The sequence below is a fragment of the Acanthopagrus latus genome, chromosome 22, assembly GCF_904848185.1.
Source record: "Acanthopagrus latus isolate v.2019 chromosome 22, fAcaLat1.1, whole genome shotgun sequence".
Taxonomy (NCBI): domain Eukaryota; kingdom Metazoa; phylum Chordata; class Actinopteri; order Spariformes; family Sparidae; genus Acanthopagrus; species Acanthopagrus latus.
In genome coordinates, this window is record NC_051060.1 from 2,829,536 (window position 1) to 2,853,700 (window position 24,165).

A 24,165-nucleotide genomic window follows, 5' to 3' on the forward strand; every position below is an offset into this window, starting at 1 on the left:
AACATGGGGCTGGCCAGATGAGGAGTGGGCATGCCGACTGGTGCCTCTACTCATGGGGAAGGCACTCGAGGCATACACGGCAATGGACGAGACTTACCACCGCTTAAAGGGTCTCTACTGTCGATGGATTCAGCCAGAGCAGCATACACAAATTTGATCGGTGAGCAGATCATAATGGAGTAGCTGCTGCGAGTCTTCCCAGCAGACATCCGCACCTGGGTGAAGGAGCGCGAGCCGACAGATGGGCTAGCTGCACGCAAGCTAGCACTGCAGTGCTTCAACGCACGGAGGGGAGGCCCGATTGCCCATCAGGGTGGTCCCGGTCGTCAGGTCTCGTCACAGCCCAGACCAGCAACTAGAGCCAGCCAGCATCTGCCTGGTGAACACCGGCCCGCACCTCGCCAGCGCAGTCCCGGTAAGGAGCTCATCTGTTTTTACTGCCAGCAAGCAGGGCACAAGGCTTCTTTGTGCCCCATCAGAAAAGCTAAGCTTAGCGGTGCATGTTACACGCCCCGGGCTGAGGTTGCAAGTGCTGGGGGAGGTCAGCAGCGTTTTAAAGACATTACCATTAATGGTGACTCTGTGACTGCTCTGGTTGACTCAGGGAGCTTCCTGACGCTGGTCTGAAGGGAGTTGGTGCCAATGGGCGTTGTGGATTATAGCAGACAGGAAGATATTTTGTGTGTGCACGGGGACAGCCATTCCTACCCCACAGCTGAGGTGACGATGGTGGTGGATCAGCAACCTTACCTGTTGACTGTGGGGGTGGTGGAAAGGTTAGCCGTTGCTGCTATCCTGGGTTGGGACTTATCTGTGCTACTGGATGTGTTGCTGGAGGCCAGGCCCAAAGACAGTGACCTGGGGAAGTATTTGTGACACCCGAACAAAGGCAGGGAAAGGGGCCTGATCCAGAACTGTTTTCAACCCTGGACAGCAGCGTGTTTGAGGGGGCCATGAAGGGACCCAGGAAGTCACGCCGCCAACAGCAGTTTGAAAAGGGGCTTAAATCCCGGGAGCTGGACTGTACAAAGGGGCTGGCAAAGGGCATGTGGGAGGTGCCAGGGGACATTGGGGCATAACAAAAGGAGGATGAGACTCTGAAGCCCTTGTCCACCAAGGTGGTTGGGGGGCTGGATATGGCAAAGGGTGAGAAAGGATGTTTTATTGTTGACAGTGATGTTTTGTATACAGTGGCGGATGGTGTCAAACGCGTTGTGGTTCCTGTGTCATATCGGATGATGATAATCATCTCTCCCTCGGTCATCTGGGTCGCAACAAAACCTATTTGCGCATATCTTCGAGATTCTTCTATGTATGTTGATGTGCAAACCTTCTGCAAAACCTGTCCCACCTGTCAGAAAACTTGCTATGTCCGCCAGTCTGACCGCGTCTACCTCCAACCCCTGCCTGTGATCTCCACTCCATTTAGGCATATAGCCATGGACATTGATGGCCCATTGGTGAGGAGCAGTGGAGGGCACCAGTACATCCTGGTGATTACACCACACGATTTCCAGAGGCTTTCCCCTTGCGCACTGTTACTGCTCCTGCTGTGCTGCGTTGTCTTGTCCAGTTGTTTTCCAGGGTTGGTGTTGCGGACAAGATCATTACCGACCAGAGGACCAACTTCACCTCCAGACTCCTGCAGCTCTTCCACCGACAGCAGGGGAGTTCCGCAATCAAGACCACCCTGTACCACCCTCAGACGGACATCCTTGTCATGCGCTTTAATCAAACCCTGAAGAAGATGCTGCAGAAGTTTGTGGCTAACACTGGGAGAGACTGGGACCAGTAGTTGCCCTTCTTGATGTTTGCCTACCGGGAGGTTCCCCAAGCGTCCACAGGGTTCTCCCCGTTTGAGCTGCTGTACGGCTGGGAGGTACAGGGGCCATTGGATCTGCTGCTGAAGGTCTGGGAGGCTCCCACAACCGGCGCCCGTGATCGTGGTGTGGTCCAGTTCGTGTTGGAGATGAGGGACCGGTTGGCAAAGTACCGAGACTAGGCCGAGGTCAACCTGTGCGAGGCCCAGCAGACCCAGAAGGCATGGTATGACCGACAGGTCAGGCGCAGAGAGTTCCAGCCCCGGCCAGAAGGTCCTACTCCTCCTGCAGCAAGTTGCTTGCTAAATGGCAGGGCCAGTACACCATCCTCAGGAAGATGGGCCCTGTTACCTACAAGATCCACCAACCAGACAAGAAAAAGGCAAAGCAGATCTACCATGACAACCTGCTGAAGGAGTGGAAGGAGGCGCCGGTTCGGGTTCCAGTGGCGTCCCTACTGGTGACGGAGGTGGACAGTGACGGGGAGGAGGAGTCTACCCTCGCCAAACTCACCCAGTCTGCTGAATCTGCTCTTGACCATCTCTCTGACGTCCAGTCCAGCCAGCTGTCCCAGGTGCTCCAGCGGGTCCCCATGCTCTTCAAGGCCAACCCGGGTAAGACTGACCTCGTCGAGCATGTGGTCCGTCTGAAAGACAAGGGGCCGGTTCGCCAGAGGGCCTACTGGGTGCCTCAACACCTTGTGGCCAAGCTTCAGAAGAAGTTGGAGGAGATGCAGTGTTTGGGGGTGATCGAGCCATCGCAGTCTGAGTGGTGTAGCCCGGTGGTCATTGTGTTCTGCGGGGGTGTGAGGACTGCAATGCTGCCTACCTCGATGACGTGGTTGTCTTCAGTGCCACCTGAGAGCAGCAGCTGCATCATCTGGAGCGAGTCCTCAGCTTGGACGAGGGGAGGTCCGACCACAGGTGGACAAGGTCGAGGCCATCCGTAGCTGCCCATGCCCTCGCTCAAAGAAGGAGGTGAGGTCCTTCTTGGGCTTGGCCAGCTGGTACAGGAGGTTCGTCCCACAGTTTGCCACCGTCGCAGCTCCGCTGACAGCTCTGACAGCGAAGGACCAGAGAAACCTGGTCATCTCGAACGAGGACTGCGAGGTGGAATTCCACGCTCTCAAGGCCTGTTTGTGCTCTTTGCCAGTCCTGAGGAGCCCCGACTTCAGCCAGCGGTTCCTGGTCCAGACCGATGCCTCAGCTGTGGGACTCGGGGCAGTCCTGGCCCAAGGTGAGCCTGGTGACGAGCGACCAGTGCTGTACCTGAGCTGCAAGCTGCTGCCACAGGAGACCAGGTACTCCACTGCAGAGAAGGAGGGCCTGGCCATCAAATGGGCCCTGGAGAGCTTGAGGTACTACTTGCTGGGGAGGGAGTTCGACTTAGAGATGGATCATCGGGCTCTTACCTGGATGAACTCCATGAAAGACCACAACAGTTGTTTCACCCGTTGGTACCTCTCTCTCCAGCCGTTCCAGTTCCAGAGTTGACATCGAGCGGGCAAGAACAACATTGTAGCAGATTATCTCTCCAGGTTGCCGCACATCGTCAACCTCGGGGAGGAGGGGGATAATGTGACAGAGCGCCTTTGAATGCCCCGTGATCCCCTGACTGGCGCGCGCTCTCTCTCAGAGAGTGCCAGTGCCGGGAGTGTGCGCTGCGCTCTCACGTTCCAGCAGTGACACAAACTTTCGTCCATCTCCTTGAACTCTGGTCGCCCCGCTGTAGGTTGTCGAGGGTGCACACTTGGCGCCTACGCAACATACACACACGCTCACCTGCTGTTGTGGCGGAGGTCTGCCTCGGGTTCACGGTCCGAACCGTGGCAGTTCCAGATCACGTCATAAATAGCGCTGGGTGGCACGCTTCAATGGGTCAGGTGACCACGGCCATACTAATATTATTGTTTGTGGTGAAAGTATTGTGAAGTGATGTGATCTGTGTGAACAGTGGCACAGCCGTATGCAGGGTTGTTAGTGCCACAATATTAGTGTTACAATTAATGAGGTTTTTGTGTTTTGGGTATTCTGTTTCCCAGTTTATGTTCGGAAAACCCTGTGCTGGGTTCATTGGTTTGCCCGAGGGAGGGGCCAAGGGGGTATTTAATGGGAGCTCAGCTCACTTGAGAGGGGGCATTCGGCTCAGAGGTGTGTGGGTCCCAGTTGCTGCTGTGATCCCTGTAAATATTTTGTCTCTTCGTCCTGTTGTAAATATTCCTGCCACTTTGCTTTGCCACTTGGAAGTATTTTTCTCCGATTTTTGGTGTAAATAAAAAAAAGTTGCCATACTAAGATTTGCTGACTGGGCCATCATCTGTACATCTCAAAGCCAAACCACGACACGTGACATGCACATTTTATACACACAGAGTTCCCAAACCTCTACAAAGATAACATACTTACCTCCATTCCAAGTACATGTCTTTTCAACTCACAAGACATAGATGGTGCTCAAAGGTCTCAACTACTGCCGGCAGTCTTCTGGAAATAGATCAAGCTCCTTTCTTAGACTGGGCAGTGTAGGTGAAGAGGGCTCTTAGCTCCATATCATGCTTGAAGAGAAAATTTGTCAGTTTGCACTTTAAGTATTGGGAAAGTAAAACTTTGATTATGGTTTGCACATTAAAAAGAGAAATAAGGAGAACTAAGTATTATTTATTTTTGTTGTTTATAATGTTTTTGTTTTTTACTTCAAGAGTTCAAAGAGATCTATCTCTTCTAAGAGTTCAAGTTGGAAGCTCACATGTAGTTCATGCACATTTATAAGTTCCAAAGGGACTCAAGAGAAGTCATACAGACAGAAGCCAGTTGGTTGAGTTTGTGACAAAACCTTTTACCGTGCTTACATATTGTTTATGTCTTTGACTGGATATGATAATTCATACTTGGTCAGAAAGTAGAACTGAAGTGACATTCAATACAAGATGATTACTTGTTAAAACATTTCAAAATAGACCTACAATGTTTTGCCATTTGTTTTCTTAAGAACATTATTAAGATATTGCCTCATCTTGTTATAGTTAGCTCACAAGACGAGACACTGCATGATATTGGGTTGAGTGTATTGTCACACCCCTAAGCAACATACATACTATGCTAAACATATTTCTTTTAAAATTTACCTACAGCTCCTCCAGTTATTTATGAATATCTGATTTCTGTTGAGTTGAACATCTCAGATGTTATGGAAATAAATCATCTGCGGACCATTCTAAGCAACATCTCATACCCCATCAGCATCAACAACCACATGCAAATCTCTGACATCAACATTTTAACAGGTAAGAACAGTTACACATCCACAGAATTAACACAAATTAAAAATGATTTCAAATGATGTCAACGATCTTAAATTTGATGTGCTAATGTGTCTGATTTCTTTGTAGTTTGTTATGCAAAAGCAACAACATTCCAATGCAGATGTGAAGAACAGTATCATTGGCCTTGTCATATGTGCTCCTCTCTTGACAAATGTGATGATAAAACTGAAAGTACTTGTAGATGTATCAGTGCCTTTCCTCCAGTTGGGGTTTACTGCCAGCCACTGTCAGGTAGGAGCTTAGACCCTCTTTTGAATTACTTCTAGTCCTGCATTTTATGACATGCACACTTCATGTTATTTTCAAATATTATCAAAACTCTCCCTCTCTCTCTCTCTCTCTCTCTCTCTCTCTCTCTCTCTTTCAAATAGATATCATAATTTGCCCATCACCAACTTCTCCAAACGGTAAATACCTACCTATCTATTTTTTTTTAGAACTCTAGTAACTGGTAAGTATTTATTTTTTGTCATACAAAGAGTATGAATCACAAAGACTTTGGCTCTTACCCCAATACTCTTTCTACCTCTTTACTCGACCTGTCACTATGATATATTGAGCTTCTGATATGTTATCCAAGCAATGATGGTTAAAATATACATGTTTTGTGGTTGTTCTTAGTATAATGTTTTCTTGGTATTCATTAGGGGAGTAACGATCACGATTCGATACGTACCTCGGTTTGAGGTCATGGTTCGGTTCATTTTCGGTACATTATGGGAACAAAATGCAAAACATAGATTTGTTTGTTGTTTATACGGAACTTTTGTAAACCAACAATTTATTGAACATTGTACAAAACATGAAAGTAAAATTAAAACATTGAATATTGTTGTAAAGTGCTGCCTGGTAATAAGTTAAATAAATTATTCTTAAATAAACAAAATACATATAAAATAAGCTTTCAAATAAATAAAATATTCTCAAACAAAAAATATATGAAATACTATAAAAATACATTCCTCGCAGCTTGTTAACAGTTTTTAACAAAACTTTTCCACAAGTGCACCACTACCAGTTCCAGCATGTAGCCCTGTTCAGTTTAACTCAACCCTCATATTTTTTTGCCGGAAAGATTAACTTGTCCACATTGTCTGCAGTAAGTGCAAATCTTCTTGCAGTCACAATTTCCCCAGCGGTTGAAAATATCCTCTCGCTAGGGACAGAGGTTGCGGGTATGGCGAGGTAGCGCTTTGCTAACTTGGCAGTTAGGGGATATATGGGCTCATTGGTCTTCCACCAGAGAAGTGGGTCAGAGTTCACTGAAATACAGCTCACTGCCTTGTATGCAGTAACTTCGTTCTTCACCAGCTGCAAAGTATTCCTGTTTCCCACCTGTGTCTTGACAGTTGAGCCACTGATGACTTCTTGACAGGAGATGATTCAGATGCCTCTGGGTGTCCTGTCTCTGGCGATGAAGCGACTGTTGCTGTCCCTGTGGCCTCCTCACTCTGTAAAATAAAATACATAATTATCAGTGAAAAATACATTTGAAGCACATGGAATTATGATTAAATAATAAGAATGATAATTATTATTAAAAGATTACAATACCTCTTCTTCCAAGACCACAATCTCTATGATGAGGCTGTTGTAGATCCTGTCATGACAGGCATCATCCACATGAGGAAGAGTTTTAAATCTCAGGTAAAGCGCCGTGCATTTATGGAGGAAGTCCTGACGAGAAGAGTACCTGTCCTCCAGGTTTTCTCTGATGGCAGCCTTGATTTGGGTCACCGTTGCACTGTCTCCCTCATTTGATTCCATAGAGTGGAGAACTGTGCCTTTGAGGGGCAGGATCATAGATGCTGAACGAACCCCAAACCTAACCCTTCAGTGTTTATTAGTGTTGTGAGAGTTTTTAGTGGCTTAAGGACATCAATCACCTCCTCTGCCATCCTCACATCCTAGTCAGACAATGTGCTGATATCTTTCTTCTTGAGAGCCTTCTCTGTCAGTATCGAGTACACTGCTGCTTGCTGCTCAAGGTACCTCTCAAGCATATCATAACTTGAGCTCCAGCGGGTGGTGACATCCTGAATAAAGGTGTGTTTTGCTACATTAAGCATCTCGTGTTTGCCTTCCAGTATGTGTGCAGCTGTTGGGCTACGGTGAAAGAAAGACATGATCTGTCTCACTTTACCAAGCATTCTGGATATCTGGTTGAGACCTGTTGCTTTCTGTGAAGCTAGGTTAATAGTGTGCACGAAACATTGATTTGGGGGCCCATTCCAGCTTCACTCACTACATTGACCATATTCCTGGCATTGTCTGTTGTGACTGTACTTGTAGTTCCTGGCCTCTCCAATTTCCACTCCAAAACTGTCTCTTTAAGTCCCTCTACCAGGTTTGCACTGGTGTGCTGTTCATACATGGGCCTAGTTTGCAGAACATGGCTCACCATGTTCCACTCAGGGGTGATGTGAAGGACAGTCACAGTTATGTAGTTCTCGTTAGCTCTGGATGTCCATCTATCAGTCATTAGTGCTACTGCACATGCCTTTGACAAGTCTTGACATTATTTTCTGACAGAGGTGCGGATGGGTTGGCTCAATTACCTTGTGTTTAAAGCATGTGTTTAAAACCAGTGTTTTCAACAACTGAATATGGTCTTAGATCTGCTGCTATCAAAACTCCAATGGCAGTTGTTATAGCTTTTGCCCGATCTGAATTGCGAGGGAGAGGCTGCCTGAATGTCAAAGTCAGCTTTTGCACTAAGGTCGTTTTTTTTTCTTATAGCAGTGATATTCACACTCAGGTGTGCCGTTTCAACTGAGTTAACATGTTTGTTGTGTTTTGCCAGAAACATACCCAATCTCAGCTGAACAATGTCGGTACACTGCTCTCGTTTTATCCACTTGTCTTTCTCCGTCACAATATTTAACCCGGAGGCCGAAGTGTTCCCAAGCAGGAGACTTTAGCGACAAGGGAGAGTCTTCCAGCTCTGGTTTCTCGCTAGCGATAGCCATGAAGTAAACTGGCTGCACGTGTAGCTGCAGGCAAAAAATAAACACGTACAACTTCTGTTCTGGGAACTCACCCGTGCACAGCCCTGTACCGAACCAAACGTCCTGTAACAAAAGGGTTCAATACAAATACATGTATTGTTACACCCCTAGTAGTCAATGTAATTTTAAAATCACAGATACCACAACAGCTGTAACTACAGAGATCAGTACACTCCTGATAACAATGGCCACTGTCATAACTGGTATGTATCGATAGTTATATCTGACATCGAATAGTGACTCCGACTTTACTTTTTCAGTTAAGATTTGGCTAAACCAATCGCTCCCTGTCACTACAAGTTACAACTTTACCATTTAAAACACCATTTACAGTTAGTAAAAGATAACAATGGTACATTTGACACTGCTTTCATCTTCTACTATGGCTGAAATAACAGAAAACGCTGTGTACATCATTCACAATTCTAGACAGTAACTGCCTGTTGTGCTACCATTCAGTGTCACAGCAATGACTTCAAATTTACACTTCACATGATTGATAACTAGATATTAATAACAGATATGAAGAGGAACAGGTCAAATTCTAGTTTTTAAATTCTTCATGTTTTACTCAAGTGACCATTTCAAATTTAGTACTGAGTGCTTCCATAGATCTAATCACTACACCATCCAAATTACCGCTATAATAAGTAAGCAGTTTTAATCTATAGACATATTCATAAATAAGAGTGAGAATAAGAGAATGTCAGTGTTGATCTAAATGTTTAAAAAGATCAAAATATTCTTTTTAAATTCTACACCTATTAATACAACATACCTAAACAAGGCAATGGTTACAGCAACAACATCATAGTAGTAACAAGCGCTGCAGAATTAAACTTTTCATTTTTATAAGTGGAAATGAAAGTATTGTGCAAAACCTTTTGCATAATCATTGATTGGTTCAAGATAATATTATAGGTAAAATTGTAAAGTGCACTTAATGTATGTGTTATGTGTGCACATTGGACATGTTTAATCATTGACACGTTAGATCTATTCACAATGTAACTTTGACACATCACTACAAAATGTGTTTTACAGACTCAGCATCTGTTGCTCCAACAGACCTAACAACACCCACAACTATAACACCAGCTTTGATTGGTAAGTACTTTTGACTATCAAACATTTGACAACATCAGACACAACATATTTGACAAGTTTTTGTGAATGATTTTAATTTTATCCTTGAAAGTAGCACATAAATGATTTTAACATGTTTAAAATGTTCCCTTTAGACCCAACATTTCTTGCTACAACAGATTTTAACACCACAACAGCTACAGCAATTGGTGCAAGTAAGTATTTCAGAAGAAGGGGATTGGTTAGTTAGCAACAATAAACAATTAAGTGGGTATCCCATGTACAAAGGCTTTGTAGATGCAGTGGCTCCTGGCTTGAGTCCCGGCCTGGGGCCGGCATGCCACTCCCCCTCTCTCTCAACCTGTATCCTGTCATGTCTCTAGGCTGTTTTATCAATGAAAAAGCCAAAAGGCCAAAACAGAATTTTTTAAAAAAAAAGAAAAATACCTCAACTATTGATTATAACACGCACATGTAATCTTAAAAGACAGAACACCTCACAGCCTACCAAGCAACGACTGTAAAACATGACGTCAAAAATGACTGTAATTGTTGCCTTTTTATAACCTAACCTCCTAACCTAACTATTTTTATGATTTATAACACAAAACTACATGTATTCCGTGTATTATGCCCGGCTCAGTCAGGAGCACAACAGAGAAGGGAGGACCACACAGTAAACACTTAAGTTAGCAAATAATTAATTAAAGATAACTCAACCTAAAGTAACATGAATCAAGGCTAACTAAACGTAATCACAACCCAAACAAAACCAAAATAGAGTGCCAAAAAAGGCATCAGTCTTTCAGGAGGGAAAGACAGTGCCATCTTGGAATCATCCAGTTTTTAAAGGCGCTAAACAGGTGACCCTTGATCCCCCAATGAGGTTGGCAGAAGCAGACCATCAGGGATAGTCTGGCAAAAGAGGAGCACAGGCAGGAAAGAGGGAAATGGGAAAACACTGATACTCAAGCATGTATTATAATTCTAGATTCAACACTCAACACCACTACATATTTAAACAAATATAATGTGAGAATTCTTTACACTATAAATAATATTTAATAATTTAATATTATTTCCAAATTCAACACAAATTGCTACAACACTTGAACAGTACAACATTGGAGACAATGACAGCTTTCGTAACAAGTGCTGATAAACTGTTACACAACTTTATTATTGAAAGTATGCAGTCAGTGCTTTAAATTAAGGTCACTTGCTAAGTGTTATGCAGTAGTATCATGCACATCTCACCCCAAAAGTCATGCAACATCAGCAGGCACCTTACAACACAGCACTGTAGCGTGTATGACTCAAAATGAATAAAAAAGTAGTCAAAACAGTGTGTTTGTGCAAGTAGCCACATACCGTTTTGATGACATCCGTGTCCTCCGGTGGCTAGACCGAACTAGTCAATCCGTCGAGCATGTGCTCAACAGGCTTAACAGGCTATTGTAAGGCTCATGGCTCATGACAGGCTGTAACATAGATATGTACATTATGAACAGAAAAAACAAAAATGCTGGAATAGGTTTCTGTCTCCACCAGTGAGGGAGTAAGTGCACGCTCGAAGGATTGACTAGTTTGGTCTAGTTCCCGGAAGACACGGATGTCAACAAACCGGTATGTAGCTCATACACAAACACACTGTTTTAACTACTTTTTTATTCATTTTGAGTCATACACGCTACAGTGTGGTATTGTAAGGTGTCTGCTGATGTTGCATAACTTTTGGGGTGAGATGTGGGGCATGTTAAGAAGATTAAAACACAGTGTAAAGTTCTGACCCTATGCTGTTAGCTGTCAATGCTAACTCTCCGTTCACGGAGCCCTGTAATGGTTGGACCAAATGTGTTCGCGTCTTCGGCACTGGCAAGTCAAGGGTAGCTTGAGCAATGAAGCTGCATGATTAAATTGACCGAAATGCTCCTTTATCACTGCCACATCCACAATTACATTAACAACTGTAGGTAGCTGTAAGGTAAGTAATGTATCTTTAGTACAATGTTTGTTTGTTTTCTAAGGTAATTATAGATGTAGTACATTGTACATTGCAGTATATAAAGTCATTAGAATTCGACCCCCTTTACAAACTGCAATGATTATAACCCGGTAATGTAATTGTAAAATTGGCCTCATGACTACTTTAATTTTTGGTGCTTCAATAGGTATTTTTATGCTACTGTTTAAATAAGCAAGTTTTTAAACGTATACTAAAAAAAATGTATTTGTACACTGTTTTTTATATAGTACTTTTAAGCATTGTTTTTTTTTTGTGTTCATTTCAGATTCGACACCTGTTGCATACTAAAAAAAATGAAAAAAAAGTATTTGTACACTGTTTTTTTACATAGTACTTTTAAGCATTGTTTTTTTTTTGTGTTCATTTCAGATTCAACACCTGTTGCTTCGACCACAATGAACACTACAACACCTGCACTATCAACACTTGTAACAAGTAAATGCTTGGAAATATTGTTACATTACTCTTACTTGTTACAACTGGAAAGTTATTCTTTGAGTTACGACGTTTGTAAGGAATAATACATTGTTTTTAAAGGTGCCTATTGCTAAAACATATCTGTATTTTACAACACTCACAAATTCAACAAAATCTTCATCTGTCAGTTGTTTTTAGAATGACTTGAAGGGATAACCTGGTTAATTTTTGTTCAAAATGTTATCAATTTATCTTCACAAATATTAATTTTCTCACATTAGATTGCATGACTTTAAAAATTGTCTTTTCCGACTCAACAACAGATTCAATGACAGATGTAAAGACAACAGCAGTCACCACAACACCAACAACGGTAGCAAGTAAGAGCTGTAAAATAATTGATTTATAAAAAGAAATAATTCAGAAAATATTCAAATGTTGTTTATCTTCAGTAATAAATGATCATCAAATCCCTGACTACCTATAAATGCTGTGACACATATGAACGCTACAACACACAATTACATCAAGAACAATCAATTAATATTTATCATTTTTTAAATTTATTTTAATCAACACATATGAACATGAATTGTTAATAACAACCTTCGAACTTGTAAAAATGGTGTCTTCTAAAGGTATGTGACATACTTGTTAATTAGTAATTTGGGTTTAATAAAGTTTATTAAAGTTTTGGTTTATATTGCCACCAATGACATATAATATTGAAAAGACAGCAATTTCAGTAATTCATAGTCACTTAAAGGGTTTACTTTTAGCAGTTATCTCAACTTGAAATAACGACTGTTATGCATAAATGCCTTAAAGTAGTTGTTACAATGCAAAAAGTACCAACAAAAAATGTTTAAGTAAATAATCTGCACTTGAATAAATTGGGTTTCTATTGTCAAAAACATTCACTGATTATAAAACCTTCTGCAGATTGCTGTCACTACAACAAATTCAAACAGAACTAGAACTGCAAGCAGTTATGAACGGGGGCCAAGCCCCCCACGCACCGCAGAGCCCATGAATGTTAGCCCCAAAGGATGATGGGCTCGGAGCAAAAGTGAGGACACAGGCCAAAGTCTGAGCCATGGTATTCGCTGTAATGGGAACTGCACCAGAAGTGCAAAAGGCTGAATGTGTGCTGATTTGGATATGTTGTACTAAGCCACACCCACACTGACCAGTAATGACGAACTTCAAGATATGGCCTCAGGACTGGCCCTACATCATACCGACCATACCATACTAACCCAGTTCTATTCAGGGAACACATGGATATACGGTTTGCGAATGTGTTATTTAAAACGTGGAAGTTACAGGCAAAAATGCAATTGCATCCATTATAGCGCCACCTAGTGGAGTACATGTGCAATTTTTGGCATGGAAGAACTGTGTCCTATTCTATATGTACCATATAAATATAAAAGCTGTCAGCATAACAGTTTGGCTTAAATTATTGTTAGTTGTTTATCTTGTCATAAGCCATGGCCACATTGACCAGTCATGACCACGTTCAAGATATGGCGTCAGGATTGGCCCTACATCATACCCACCAAATTTCATAAAAATTGGTGCAGCCGTTCAAGAGATATAAACTTACCATATTTTTAGACCCCTTAGTGGCATTGAATGTGCAACATATGGTGTGGGAGTTATGGGCAAAAACACGTTGGCCTGGGTTATAGTGCCCCCTGCAGGCGGATATGTCTTTTTTTGTGTCTGAGATATTTGCAGGAGTCTGGACCAATCCCCCAAATTGCACCGCCCTCCCTTGCACCGTTTAGCCTGCAGCATCACTTTTAGCCGAAGAAAAATAGGAATAAAAATCTATACAGTTACAATAGGGTTCCTAGCACCACTGGTCCTAGGATGCTTGCATACACGTTCCATTGGCCCCTCGGGCTTGGCCCCCTAATTAAAGCTGCAAGCAATCATGAACTGGCCCTCGCAGTCCACGCGAGTCGGGGCTTGTTCATGCAAGACCTTCTGTTGAAGATGTTGTTTCTTTATAATTTGGTGGCCTGATCATTTTATATTAAATAATTGAAGTATTAAATAATGTACGCTGAAGTCAGAATAACTCCCTGCAAACTACATAAAGAACAAATGATGAGAGGACTACACTATGTGACCCTACAGACTCTTAAAAAGAGGTTTGTATTCATTAGTCAGGCAGCACTGCCCTCTGGTGGAGAAAGCCTTAACGTACAATTAAAAGACAGTGAAGCTGTTCTTTCATTATTTAGCAATAAAATCACCACCTATTGGCTGATTTGCATCAAATTATGTACAACCCCTCATCGGGCCATGGAACTCAATTGTGGAATTTTTGGTGATAATCAGACTGCATTTGATATGCAAGACTGTCCATCTTGAACACAATGTGCATGAAATTGTTCTTTTAAATATTGGGGCATTTTTTTTGGACTACCCAAATTCTTTTGACAAATCTTTGTCATGAGGGTCCACAGATGCTACATGTAAAGTTTTGTGCAAATTTCATTGACAAGGTTTATGGTGTGGCACAGTGCCAAATATTTTATTAGACTGCCACAGGAGCCCCACCTAGTGGCAGTTGGTAACACCTTCATCACCCATCCTCAGGAGGGCATTGACAATAATTGTACCATTTTTCATGTTAATCCAAGCAACCAATGTCGAAATATAAAATACTTCATTTTAAAAAGTGCCACCTAGTGGTCATTGCTGAAAATTTCGCACAGAGCCTTAACCTCTTTAAGACCCAAATATAGAAAAACCTAAAAAAAATAAATAAATAAATAAATAAAAATTGTTTGACCCCTCAGATGATGTTGTAGGAGGCCTCTGATGGAGAAATGAAAGTTTTTTTCTTTTTTTTTTTCTTTTTTTTTTAATGTTTATGTACATTTTTAGAGAAATGTTGTAATATTGCAACATACTTAGTTGGGAGCAGAGTTTCTGTATTTGTACTCAAGTTCTCTGAACAACAATTCAGAATAACTAAGGGTTCGTTTTCAGGGTTGATTGCTTACTTATAAACGTATATATTAATAATATTCACACATTAGTCATATTTTTATGAAGAAATATTTTTAAAAATAAAACTAAACAGCTTTTTCTAGCAACTTCTTCATTCCTTTTTTTTTCATGGCTGACTTTCATTCATAGTGAAAGTCCCCAAAACAGTTCATGTCCTCTGTAAAGTCAAGGCAAACATCACACTTGCTGCATTGCGTGTTAGTGTATCCTTTATTGCAGTGTCTGCAGCATCTGCTCCCTGTCTTCCCTGGGAAATGTGTGACTAGGTCCTTGCGTACATCCAATGGGAGGGGTGCACTTCTCTAGCATGGTCTCTTCTGAGCATTCAGAGGGCTTCTTGATGTCACTGTTGCTGGGCTCCCTTTGCCTGAAGATGGCTGAAATCTCTTTGGACAAAAGTATCTGCTAAATGCCCTAAATGTAAATGGCTTACCCAATGTTCTCTACTTATCATACTAAAAGGAAAACATGCATACCCCCACTTACATTCACACCTCACATTCAGGAACATGTTCACCTTACCCAGAACTGAATTGTCTGTTTATATCCTCTTTGTGGACAAAGTCATGGAATTTTTGGTCAGTCTGATCAAATTAACTACAATCTTAGAGATAAAACTTCTAAATCAGTCAAATTTGACCAGAACACAACACAATGGTAGTATGTAAGCTGTCCATGTATAAAGAAAACACTCTGTTTCAGGCAGTGGAGTAGTGGAGGGAATACAACCTGTTTGTGCCCACTGCAACAAGCCTGCTATTTTGACTACCACACTCACCCAGTGTCTTAGAATTGCAGCAAATATATAACAAGCTCTAAATGAAATTTGATGAATCTATTCCACAATAACTACATATGTACATGTTCTAGACATTGTTATGACAAAAAAAAATGTCAAAGAAATTTCACCTATTCGAATCTGATGAATTTAGTCCAATGAAACAAAGAGATGTTGTTTGTAGGAAACCTTGAGAGGTTGTGTGAGTTAATGGCCATTAGGCGGGACAATTTACTATCCAATAACATTGTGAGGCTGAACAATAGGACCCAATGATTATGTAAATGTGGTAAATAATAACATAAAATATAACAGATTGGGCTAATGGGGAAGTAGCAACCTGAGTTTCATGTCATTCGGACACACCAAAGTAGAGATATGCAACATTTCCTGCTTGTAACAAAATCTGCAGGAAGTTATTTAATAACTTGAGTATTCTTTGGAATATCATTTTTTAAATAACTTCTTTTCAGGAGTGTCCACAGATGCTGTGTGCATTTTGGTGCAAATTGGTGAAATCGCCAGGGAGGAGTTCGAAAAAGTAGGTTTGTGACACTTAGCGAATTTGAAAAAAACAGCACACGCAAAAGGGCGTGGCCTTATCTCGAGATTCAACACAATTAAGGGAATGCACGGATATAAGGTTTTTGAATGTGCAATAAAGTATATCGGAGTTACAAGCCAAAATGCACATTTCCTTGATTATAGTGGCACCTCGGTGGACATTCACGACGACCATAGATTCTAAAATTTTTGGTGAAGCCAAATAAAATTGCGTTTTCATCCATGTTCAGCTACTGAAAAGTGCAATCAATTGGGCCAAAAAATCTTCATTCGAAAAAACAAGAGGGACCTTGCAGGCTTCCCTGCTCTGGCCCTAATAATCTCCATAGTTACACCATGGATTATTAGACTGGCCTTCCTTGTCATAACAAAACAGCGTATAATTAAGATAATTTCGATAAAATTTTGTATAACTACCAAATAAGCGATCTGCACATGAATTCTTTTGCTTTCATTGTCAGCCGTAATAACTGTAAAATTTTCATTTCAGATTCATCATCTATTGCCACAACAAATGTGATAGCTACTACACCCATATCACCACCAACAAGTAAGTGCAACAAGAATTACAATTCAACATCAACATGCGTGAGCATTGCAATACATAACAAGTGTGACAATTTAATTGATGTGGGCTTGAATAATTGTGTTTTTGTTGTATGCAGTAATGTGTTGATTAACTAGTAGTAACTGAATCAACACACATTACAAATAATTGTTAAAAAGGCCTTCAAACTTAACAATCAAATGTGTTCTTTAGAGTTGTATGACATATAAAAAAAGAAAAAGATCTCTTTCACACACACACACACACACACACACACACACACACACACACACGCTGGACTGCATTTAGCTCTGATTATGTCATGCATTCTCCATGGCATCATTTTTGATAAGCTTATGCAATGTCACAAAATGTGTTTCCATTTAGAGTTGCATTACTTCTTCACCAAGATCTGGAATTGATGATGGGAGGGTCAGGCTGCTGCATACTTAATCTTTTCCTGCACACCCTGAATATTCTCAATGAGGTTAAGGTCTGGACTCTGTGGTGGCTAATCCATGAGTGCAAACGATGTCACATGCACCCCCAACCACCCCTTCACAGTTTGAGCCCAATTAATTGTGGAACTGTCATCCTGGAATATGTCTGTACCACCAGGGAAGAAACAATCCATCGATGGGAAAATCTGGTCATTCAGCTGACCTCATTTTTCGGGCACATAACATTGCTGAACCGAGACCTGGCCAACTGAATTTACCCCAGATTCTAACACTGTCCCCACAGGCTTGTACGGTAGACACTAGGCATGACAGATGCACCACTTAATTGGCCTCTCGTCTTACCCTAAGGCACTCATCACTCCAGAGTTCAATCTTTAAGCTTCCTAGCAAATTTCTTTCCAACTATACCCACTTATAAGTGGTTTTCGCAAGGCTACGTAGCACAGCGGTTTATTCCCCATGTATTGAGTTCTTTTCACATCATGCCAGTGGAAATGCTCTTACTTCAACTATTAAACATAGTTGTAAGTTCTACTGTTGATTTTTTACAATTTGATGTCACCAAACTTTTAATTTATCTTCGAAGATGATGGTTCATTCTTCTGGGTTTTAATGATGCATTGGACAGTTCTTGACCCAATTTTAGTAGTTTCTTGTTTGGTAGATATGTAGTAAAACTTCATAGTTAGTAATTTGGTCTTGAATAATTTGTTTATTTGCCACCAATAACATGATTATCTTTGTAGATTCAACACATATTCAACTACAACACATTTGAACACTACACCACTGTCAGACTTGGCAAAAAACGAGAGGACTCAGATGCAGATTGGCAACAGTAATGACAGGTTTTATTTTCAGGTTTGTATCTCTTCAGACAGAATGATAAATAAATTGGCTATGAAAATCTTTGGATCCAAAAGGACAAGACAACAAGAAACATATAATGAACAAAAAACACTCCCATAGGAGGAAGGAAGAAAACTACACTGAACTCAAAACTAATACTATGAAAATGTAATAAACAAAACATCACTCACAGAGGAAAAGGCTCACAGGCTATCAAAATGATCTACTCTATGTTACAAAATTTATCAAAGAAAAATGCTCCAAAGGAGGAAAATGCAAACACTATCAAATTACCTGGCTGAAAACAAAAGTCTTACCAAAAAAAATTACAAACTAAAAATCACTCTTCCTTAGAGGAATACAAAGACAGAAAATAAAACTTGACAATACTCAACCTGATGCAGGACAAGACTATGAACAAGGCTGGATGTATTCGACAAAACAAAAGAAATACTCTGGCAGTGCAGACAGAGGAAGACAAAGACTTTATACACATAAGGGAGGGGAGCACAGGTGGAAACAATCAAGGATTAGGGATGACGTCAGACCAGTGACACAAGAGGAAAGGCAAGTGACCTGAAATGATAGGAGAGTTACCTTTCAAAATAAAACATGAAATTCACAAGACAAAAATCCCATGACAGGACATCCCTCACCGCGGTGTGACAACCACCCTTAATATTGGATGGTGTGAATGTCCCATGTTCAACATTGTTTTGCAATCTCAGTAAGTGATTTTCACTTCAGTGGCTATAGTGTAAAAAAAGGCTATTCACTTGAAGATACACATTTTAAAGACATAACATTGTTAATATATAATGAGTTCTGTTTGTACATTGCATCCACCATAAGTCTAACAAACTGTTACTGACCTGGGATTTGCATTTACAAGTGGTGGGTATGTATGGGGGTGCAAAATCTAACAACATGCCAATTCGACATAATGATGCTTTAAACTTTTCAGTTTAACATACATTACATGTTTAGTTGAACATACATTTAGACAGTCCTCCTCAATAGTTGCACCCACAGCTGTTGAAACAGTAACACCTTCAACAATTGTCACAATGTAGGACAAAAAATATATTGTTACAGTATAAAAATGTTGAGAATGAAAAAAAAATATATGGGGTTATGGGCTTGAATAGTTGTCAGTGTTATATTTATAAATACACTATATTACCAAAAGTATTCGCTCACCCATTCAAATGATCAGAATCAGGTGTTCTAATCACTTGGCCTGGCCCCAGGTGTATAAATTCAAGCACTCAGGCATGCAGACTGTGAAACAAGACATTTGTGAAAGAATGGGCCGCTCTCAGGAGCTCAGTGAATTCCAGCGTGGAACTGTCATAGGATGCCACTTGTGCAACAAATCCAGTCGTGAAATTTCCTCGCTCCTAAATATTCCACAGTCAACTGTCAGCTCTATTATAACAAAATGGAAGCGTTTGGGAACAACAGCAACTCAGCCACGAAGTGGTAGGCCACGTAAAGTGACGGAGAGGGGTCAGCGGATGCTGAAGCGCATAGTGCAAAGAGGTCGCCGACTTTCTGCACAGTCAATTGCTAGAGAGCTACAAACTTCATGTGACCTTCAGATTAGCCCAAGTACAGTACGCAGAGAGCTTCATGGAATGGGTTTCCATGGCCGAGCAGCTGCAGCCAAGCCACACATCACCAAGTGCAATGCAAGGCGTCGGATGCAATGGTGTAAAGCACGCCGTCACTGGCCTCTAGAGCAGTGGAGACGCGTTCTCTGGAGTGATGAATCACGCTTTTCCATCTGGCAATCTGATGGACGAGTCTGGGTTTGGAGGTTGCCAGGAGAACGGTACATTTCAGATTGCATTGTGCCAACTGTGAAATTTGGTGGAGGAGGAATTATGGTATGGGGTTGTTTTTCAGGAGCTGGGCTTGGCCCCTTAGTTCCAGTGAAAGGAACATTGAATGCTTCAGGATACCAAAACATTTTGGACAATTCCATGCTCCCAACCTTGTGGGAACAGTTTGGAGCGGGCCCCTTCCTCTTCCAACATGACTGTGCACCAGTGCACAAAGCAAGGTCCATAAAGACGTGGATGACAGAGTCTGGTGTGGATGAACTTGACTGGCCTGCACAGAGTCCTGACCTGAACCCGATAGAACACCTTTGGGATGAATTAGAGCGGAGACTGAGAGCCAGGCCTTCTCGACCAACATCAGTGTGTGACCTCACCAATGCGCTTTTGGAAGAATGGTCAAAAATTCCTATAAACACTCTCCTCAACCTTGTGGACAGTCTTCCCAGAAGAGTTGAAGCTGTAATAGCTGCAAAAGGTGGACCGACATCATATTGAATTCTATGAGTTAGGAATGGGATGGCACTTCAGTTCATAGAATGAGTAAAGGCAGGTGAGCGAATACTTTTGGTAATATAGTGTATCATACATTATATCAACATAATTTAGAAATAATATATTTTTTCAATATCTATTGCCAGCCACAACTTCACTAAACATCATTGTTACCAGTAGATACTGAGAAATTACTGATGGGGTAATCCTCCTCTCCCACTTTCTTATTGCATTTGCATACAACATATGCAACACCAAGCTTAAAATATTTTTATGTTATCATTTTTTTTTTAAATAAGGTCATGTGAAATATGTCTGCCTTAACAAAACCCACCACTGTGACGCGATAGTAGTTACAAATTGTTGAGCAGCTATAAATTATCTGGATTTAACATTTAAGGAAATTTCAAGTAATCAATACCTACTTTTAAACTGTTGTATTTTCAGCTACTAGTGTGACCAGCCAAAATACCACAGTTCGCTCCACAATGCCAGAGGCTACACCTACCCTTGCTCCAGCCACAGACCTCACTGAAACAACAAAGACTATTACCACCACCAAAGTCACTCCAGCTAGCTCCATCCCCACTACTAGCACAACTGCTACTAGTACCCTTTCAGCGTCTGGGATCACTTCTACAACTGTTGCAGGTATTGTTTTATCAAAAAAAGGGGTAAGGAGACACCATGGATTATCCTATTATCCATCAGAAAGTACATGAAACTTATACTATGGATGACCTTATATGAGATGTTGTATGATAACATAATTAAATAGCATAATTAGCGTGCTACTAAGTAAAAATAACAAGTAAAACGAGTAAACAACACCCACTAAGCCAAGAGGCACTTACATGATTTGAGAGGACAGCATGTTTACTTGTTATTTGAATACTTTGTAATTATACAGACTTCTTCAAAATGTCAAGCATTGTACATTTTGGCTCACTGAATGTTTTTCAGGCTCCTTTCCTAATATGAGCTCACAAGTAATAATGCCTAATCTCAAATATTTTGACAGCGTGTAAGTTATTAATAGGGACAGGATAGAATGCATGTGTGCATCTGCCACAATGCTATAAGAATAAAAAGGGGGAAAATGCCTAAAAACACTGCTTGAATATTGGTCTGTGTAGTGTAAAGATTATGAGCATTTTTGAGAGTTATGGTTTTAAGTACTATTGATCTTCGCTGGCAATGCAAGTAAGTACTAAAGGGAACCTTGAAACAAAGGTTTTAGAAAAAAGGCCCCCATAAACATTAACTTACACTCTTCTCCTTTCTTGTATTGTGGTATACTGTCTGTGTTTTGTCTGGCATGTTTCTTTTTCTTAACCTTTAATATTTTCTTTTCTTCAATGCAGGATTTGATGTGGAAATGTTGGTCAGATTAGACAAGGAATACACATCAGAATTAAATGATTCAGAAAGTTCTACATACAAGGAGCTTGAATCAAGGATTAATTCAGTGGTAACTGCATTGTTAGCACAATCTCCAATTCTAACTTGTATTTTCAGGTCCTGGTGTTCTAATGTTTATATTATAAAACTTCTCCACAGTTGGATGAGCAGTATAAGAGAATCACAGGGTTTCAAGATGTCTCTGTAAAAGCATTCAGGTAGAGGAAATCTGACTTTGAAAACATCTGGAGGTTGGAATCTATATACATTCAACATCACCACTGTAGCATATCTTTGTTCTTACAGAGAAGGAAGTATAATCACAGAATACATTGTTCAGACAACACAAGTTATTCCAGATGAAATAGCTGAAACAAATGAAAAAGTCCCAGAAGCGATGAGGCCCATTGCCCCTGTCCTTGGCTCAGTGACTGCATTTTACAACAGTAAGTTCTGAAAGTCAATAGTTTTTAACCTTATTTTTTGATTAACTTAATGGGATTCCGTTCAGATCTCTTTTACTTTCTCCAAGGTCCAACTTCAATCAGCTATCCAGACCTTACTTACACTGGTAACACCATGACACTATTGTGTGGCCCTCCACAAAACATTGATGTGGGACAAATCTCTGATTCAGAGTGGACATTTAGAGGGCGGGAAATTAAAAACGGCATACGGATGAAAATAACAACTTCTGACAGAAAGTCCATGCTTAAAGTTAACAATGTCATCCTTGCTGATACTGGTAAGTCAAAGCTAGCAGTATTTCTTGATTTAAGATTTATTCATCCAATTTGCACAATTCAGAAATTTCTCATGTGTGCAATGTATAAATCTATGTTTCATTTTAATTATGAGATATATTGTAGAATTATTATTGTAATTTTCATACCACTGTTGTCACAACACTGTCATTTGCATCTAGGAAACAATACCTAAAGAAAATTATTTTTTGATATCGTGAGGGAAAAGTGCCGTTGAGGGCATATTTGATTTTCATCAAAAGAAGAAATACAACAAGGTTAACACATGATAATGAGAAACAGCTTGTTGGCTTGTAGCCAAGAACAGCAGAAAGATAGTAAACATTAAATATCGCAATTGATACATTTTTCTTTTACATTTGGCCCCTAAAATTAATGTGTTTCTCTGTTGCTGCATGTATTGATACTGCAGAAAATGTACTGAAATTCAGTATCCATATATTGATATTTACCAACCAATATTTTCCAATAACACCACTCCAAACTGTAAATAAAAGAGCATAATACTACCTGCTACTACATAAATGTTGTCCTGCACACAACAATCACGAACACTGCCAATGTATTTTGTGCAAATATTTTGTCACAGCTGCCATGTTGACATATTGACAATTTTTTGTTTTTCTTTTAGAGTATACCAATGCATTCATCAATACTTCTCTTAATCACAGGACTTTATCAATGTACTCTGAGAGGCAGAGTGATGAATTTCCTCCAGAAAGGATTTGTAAAAAGAGTTGCCATCAAACAAGCTCCCATTGTGCGGCTTCAGAGTAAAGTTAATGTTAAATGCAAAGAGGGACATAAAGAACAACTTCAGTGTTGTGTGCAGGCACCCTATAAAGTCAAGTGGTTTCTAGCCAACACTGTTTTATCCTCAGGTAACTATGAAATCAGTGCTAAATAACTCTTGATCATTGCTGATAACGGTCAAAGCAATCAACAGTTTATCTTAATCACAACTTAAATGTGTTAAATGTTCACAGATGTCACTGAGGATAGAGAATCCTACTGCATCAAGCATGATTACCAGCTAGGAAGTTGCAGCGGACCACAGCAAAGAGAAATACGTTTTACATGTCAGGTAGATGAAGCAAAGGACTATGAAGTGACAACAGCTATGATAATATTTAGAGACGGTAAGCGCAGTGTTTGAAATGTGATGATACAGTTTCTACTTTATTATGTCATTGTGAGATCTCACTGTGTAACACTCAATTGATTTTTTTAAACTCTAAGGTTTTATATGCAACAATGCTGAGTATGGAACTGGACGAGCAGGTGACATTTCAAGCATTGGATGTGATAATGGTCAAGAGGGGAGCAAGACTGCAACCTGTCAGCAAACCAGAGAGGAAATAGGGGTATGGAAACTGCTAGAGGACACCTGCATCATAACAGAAATCAAGGAGTTATTAATTGACTCACAGGTAGGTGCTCTACCTTATTAACCCATTAGAAATGTACTCACAGAGTGTACCATACATGGAAATATTGTTAACATCACAACAGTTACACTATGGCACCAACACTGTGAAAAATACACTGTAGTCCCTTTACTACACACATTTTTGGACTCGGTTTTCATCTCAATCTGTAAAGTTTTGTGATTGCATACACACTTACAGTGTCATATTGACAAAGTCTGTCCTCAGACAAACAAATACAAATCTGGCAAAACTCAAGTGGGACATTCCTAATACAACACATACAAAACAAAAATGCCAACATAATAAAAGAGTATAAAAAAACAAAA

At 40.7% G+C, this 24,165-nt stretch overlaps 1 protein-coding gene across 1 annotated transcript in view; it reads left to right on the forward strand.

Moving 5' to 3' along the window:
• LOC119012979 overlaps positions 1-24,165 on the forward strand; it is a 47,063-nt gene that overhangs the window by 17,850 nt on the left and 5,048 nt on the right. Inside the window, exons 15-30 of the mRNA XM_037087261.1 lie at positions 4,951-5,103; positions 5,209-5,373; positions 5,514-5,549; positions 9,195-9,257; positions 9,392-9,451; positions 11,632-11,697; positions 12,003-12,059; positions 16,542-16,601; positions 20,692-20,895; positions 21,609-21,715; positions 21,805-21,863; positions 21,952-22,091; positions 22,178-22,390; positions 23,081-23,290; positions 23,396-23,548; positions 23,649-23,839. Coding sequence (XP_036943156.1) covers positions 4,951-5,103; positions 5,209-5,373; positions 5,514-5,549; positions 9,195-9,257; positions 9,392-9,451; positions 11,632-11,697; positions 12,003-12,059; positions 16,542-16,601; positions 20,692-20,895; positions 21,609-21,715; positions 21,805-21,863; positions 21,952-22,091; positions 22,178-22,390; positions 23,081-23,290; positions 23,396-23,548; positions 23,649-23,839 — 1,937 coding nt within the window. The remainder of the gene's footprint in view (positions 1-4,950; positions 5,104-5,208; positions 5,374-5,513; positions 5,550-9,194; positions 9,258-9,391; positions 9,452-11,631; positions 11,698-12,002; positions 12,060-16,541; positions 16,602-20,691; positions 20,896-21,608; positions 21,716-21,804; positions 21,864-21,951; positions 22,092-22,177; positions 22,391-23,080; positions 23,291-23,395; positions 23,549-23,648; positions 23,840-24,165) is intronic.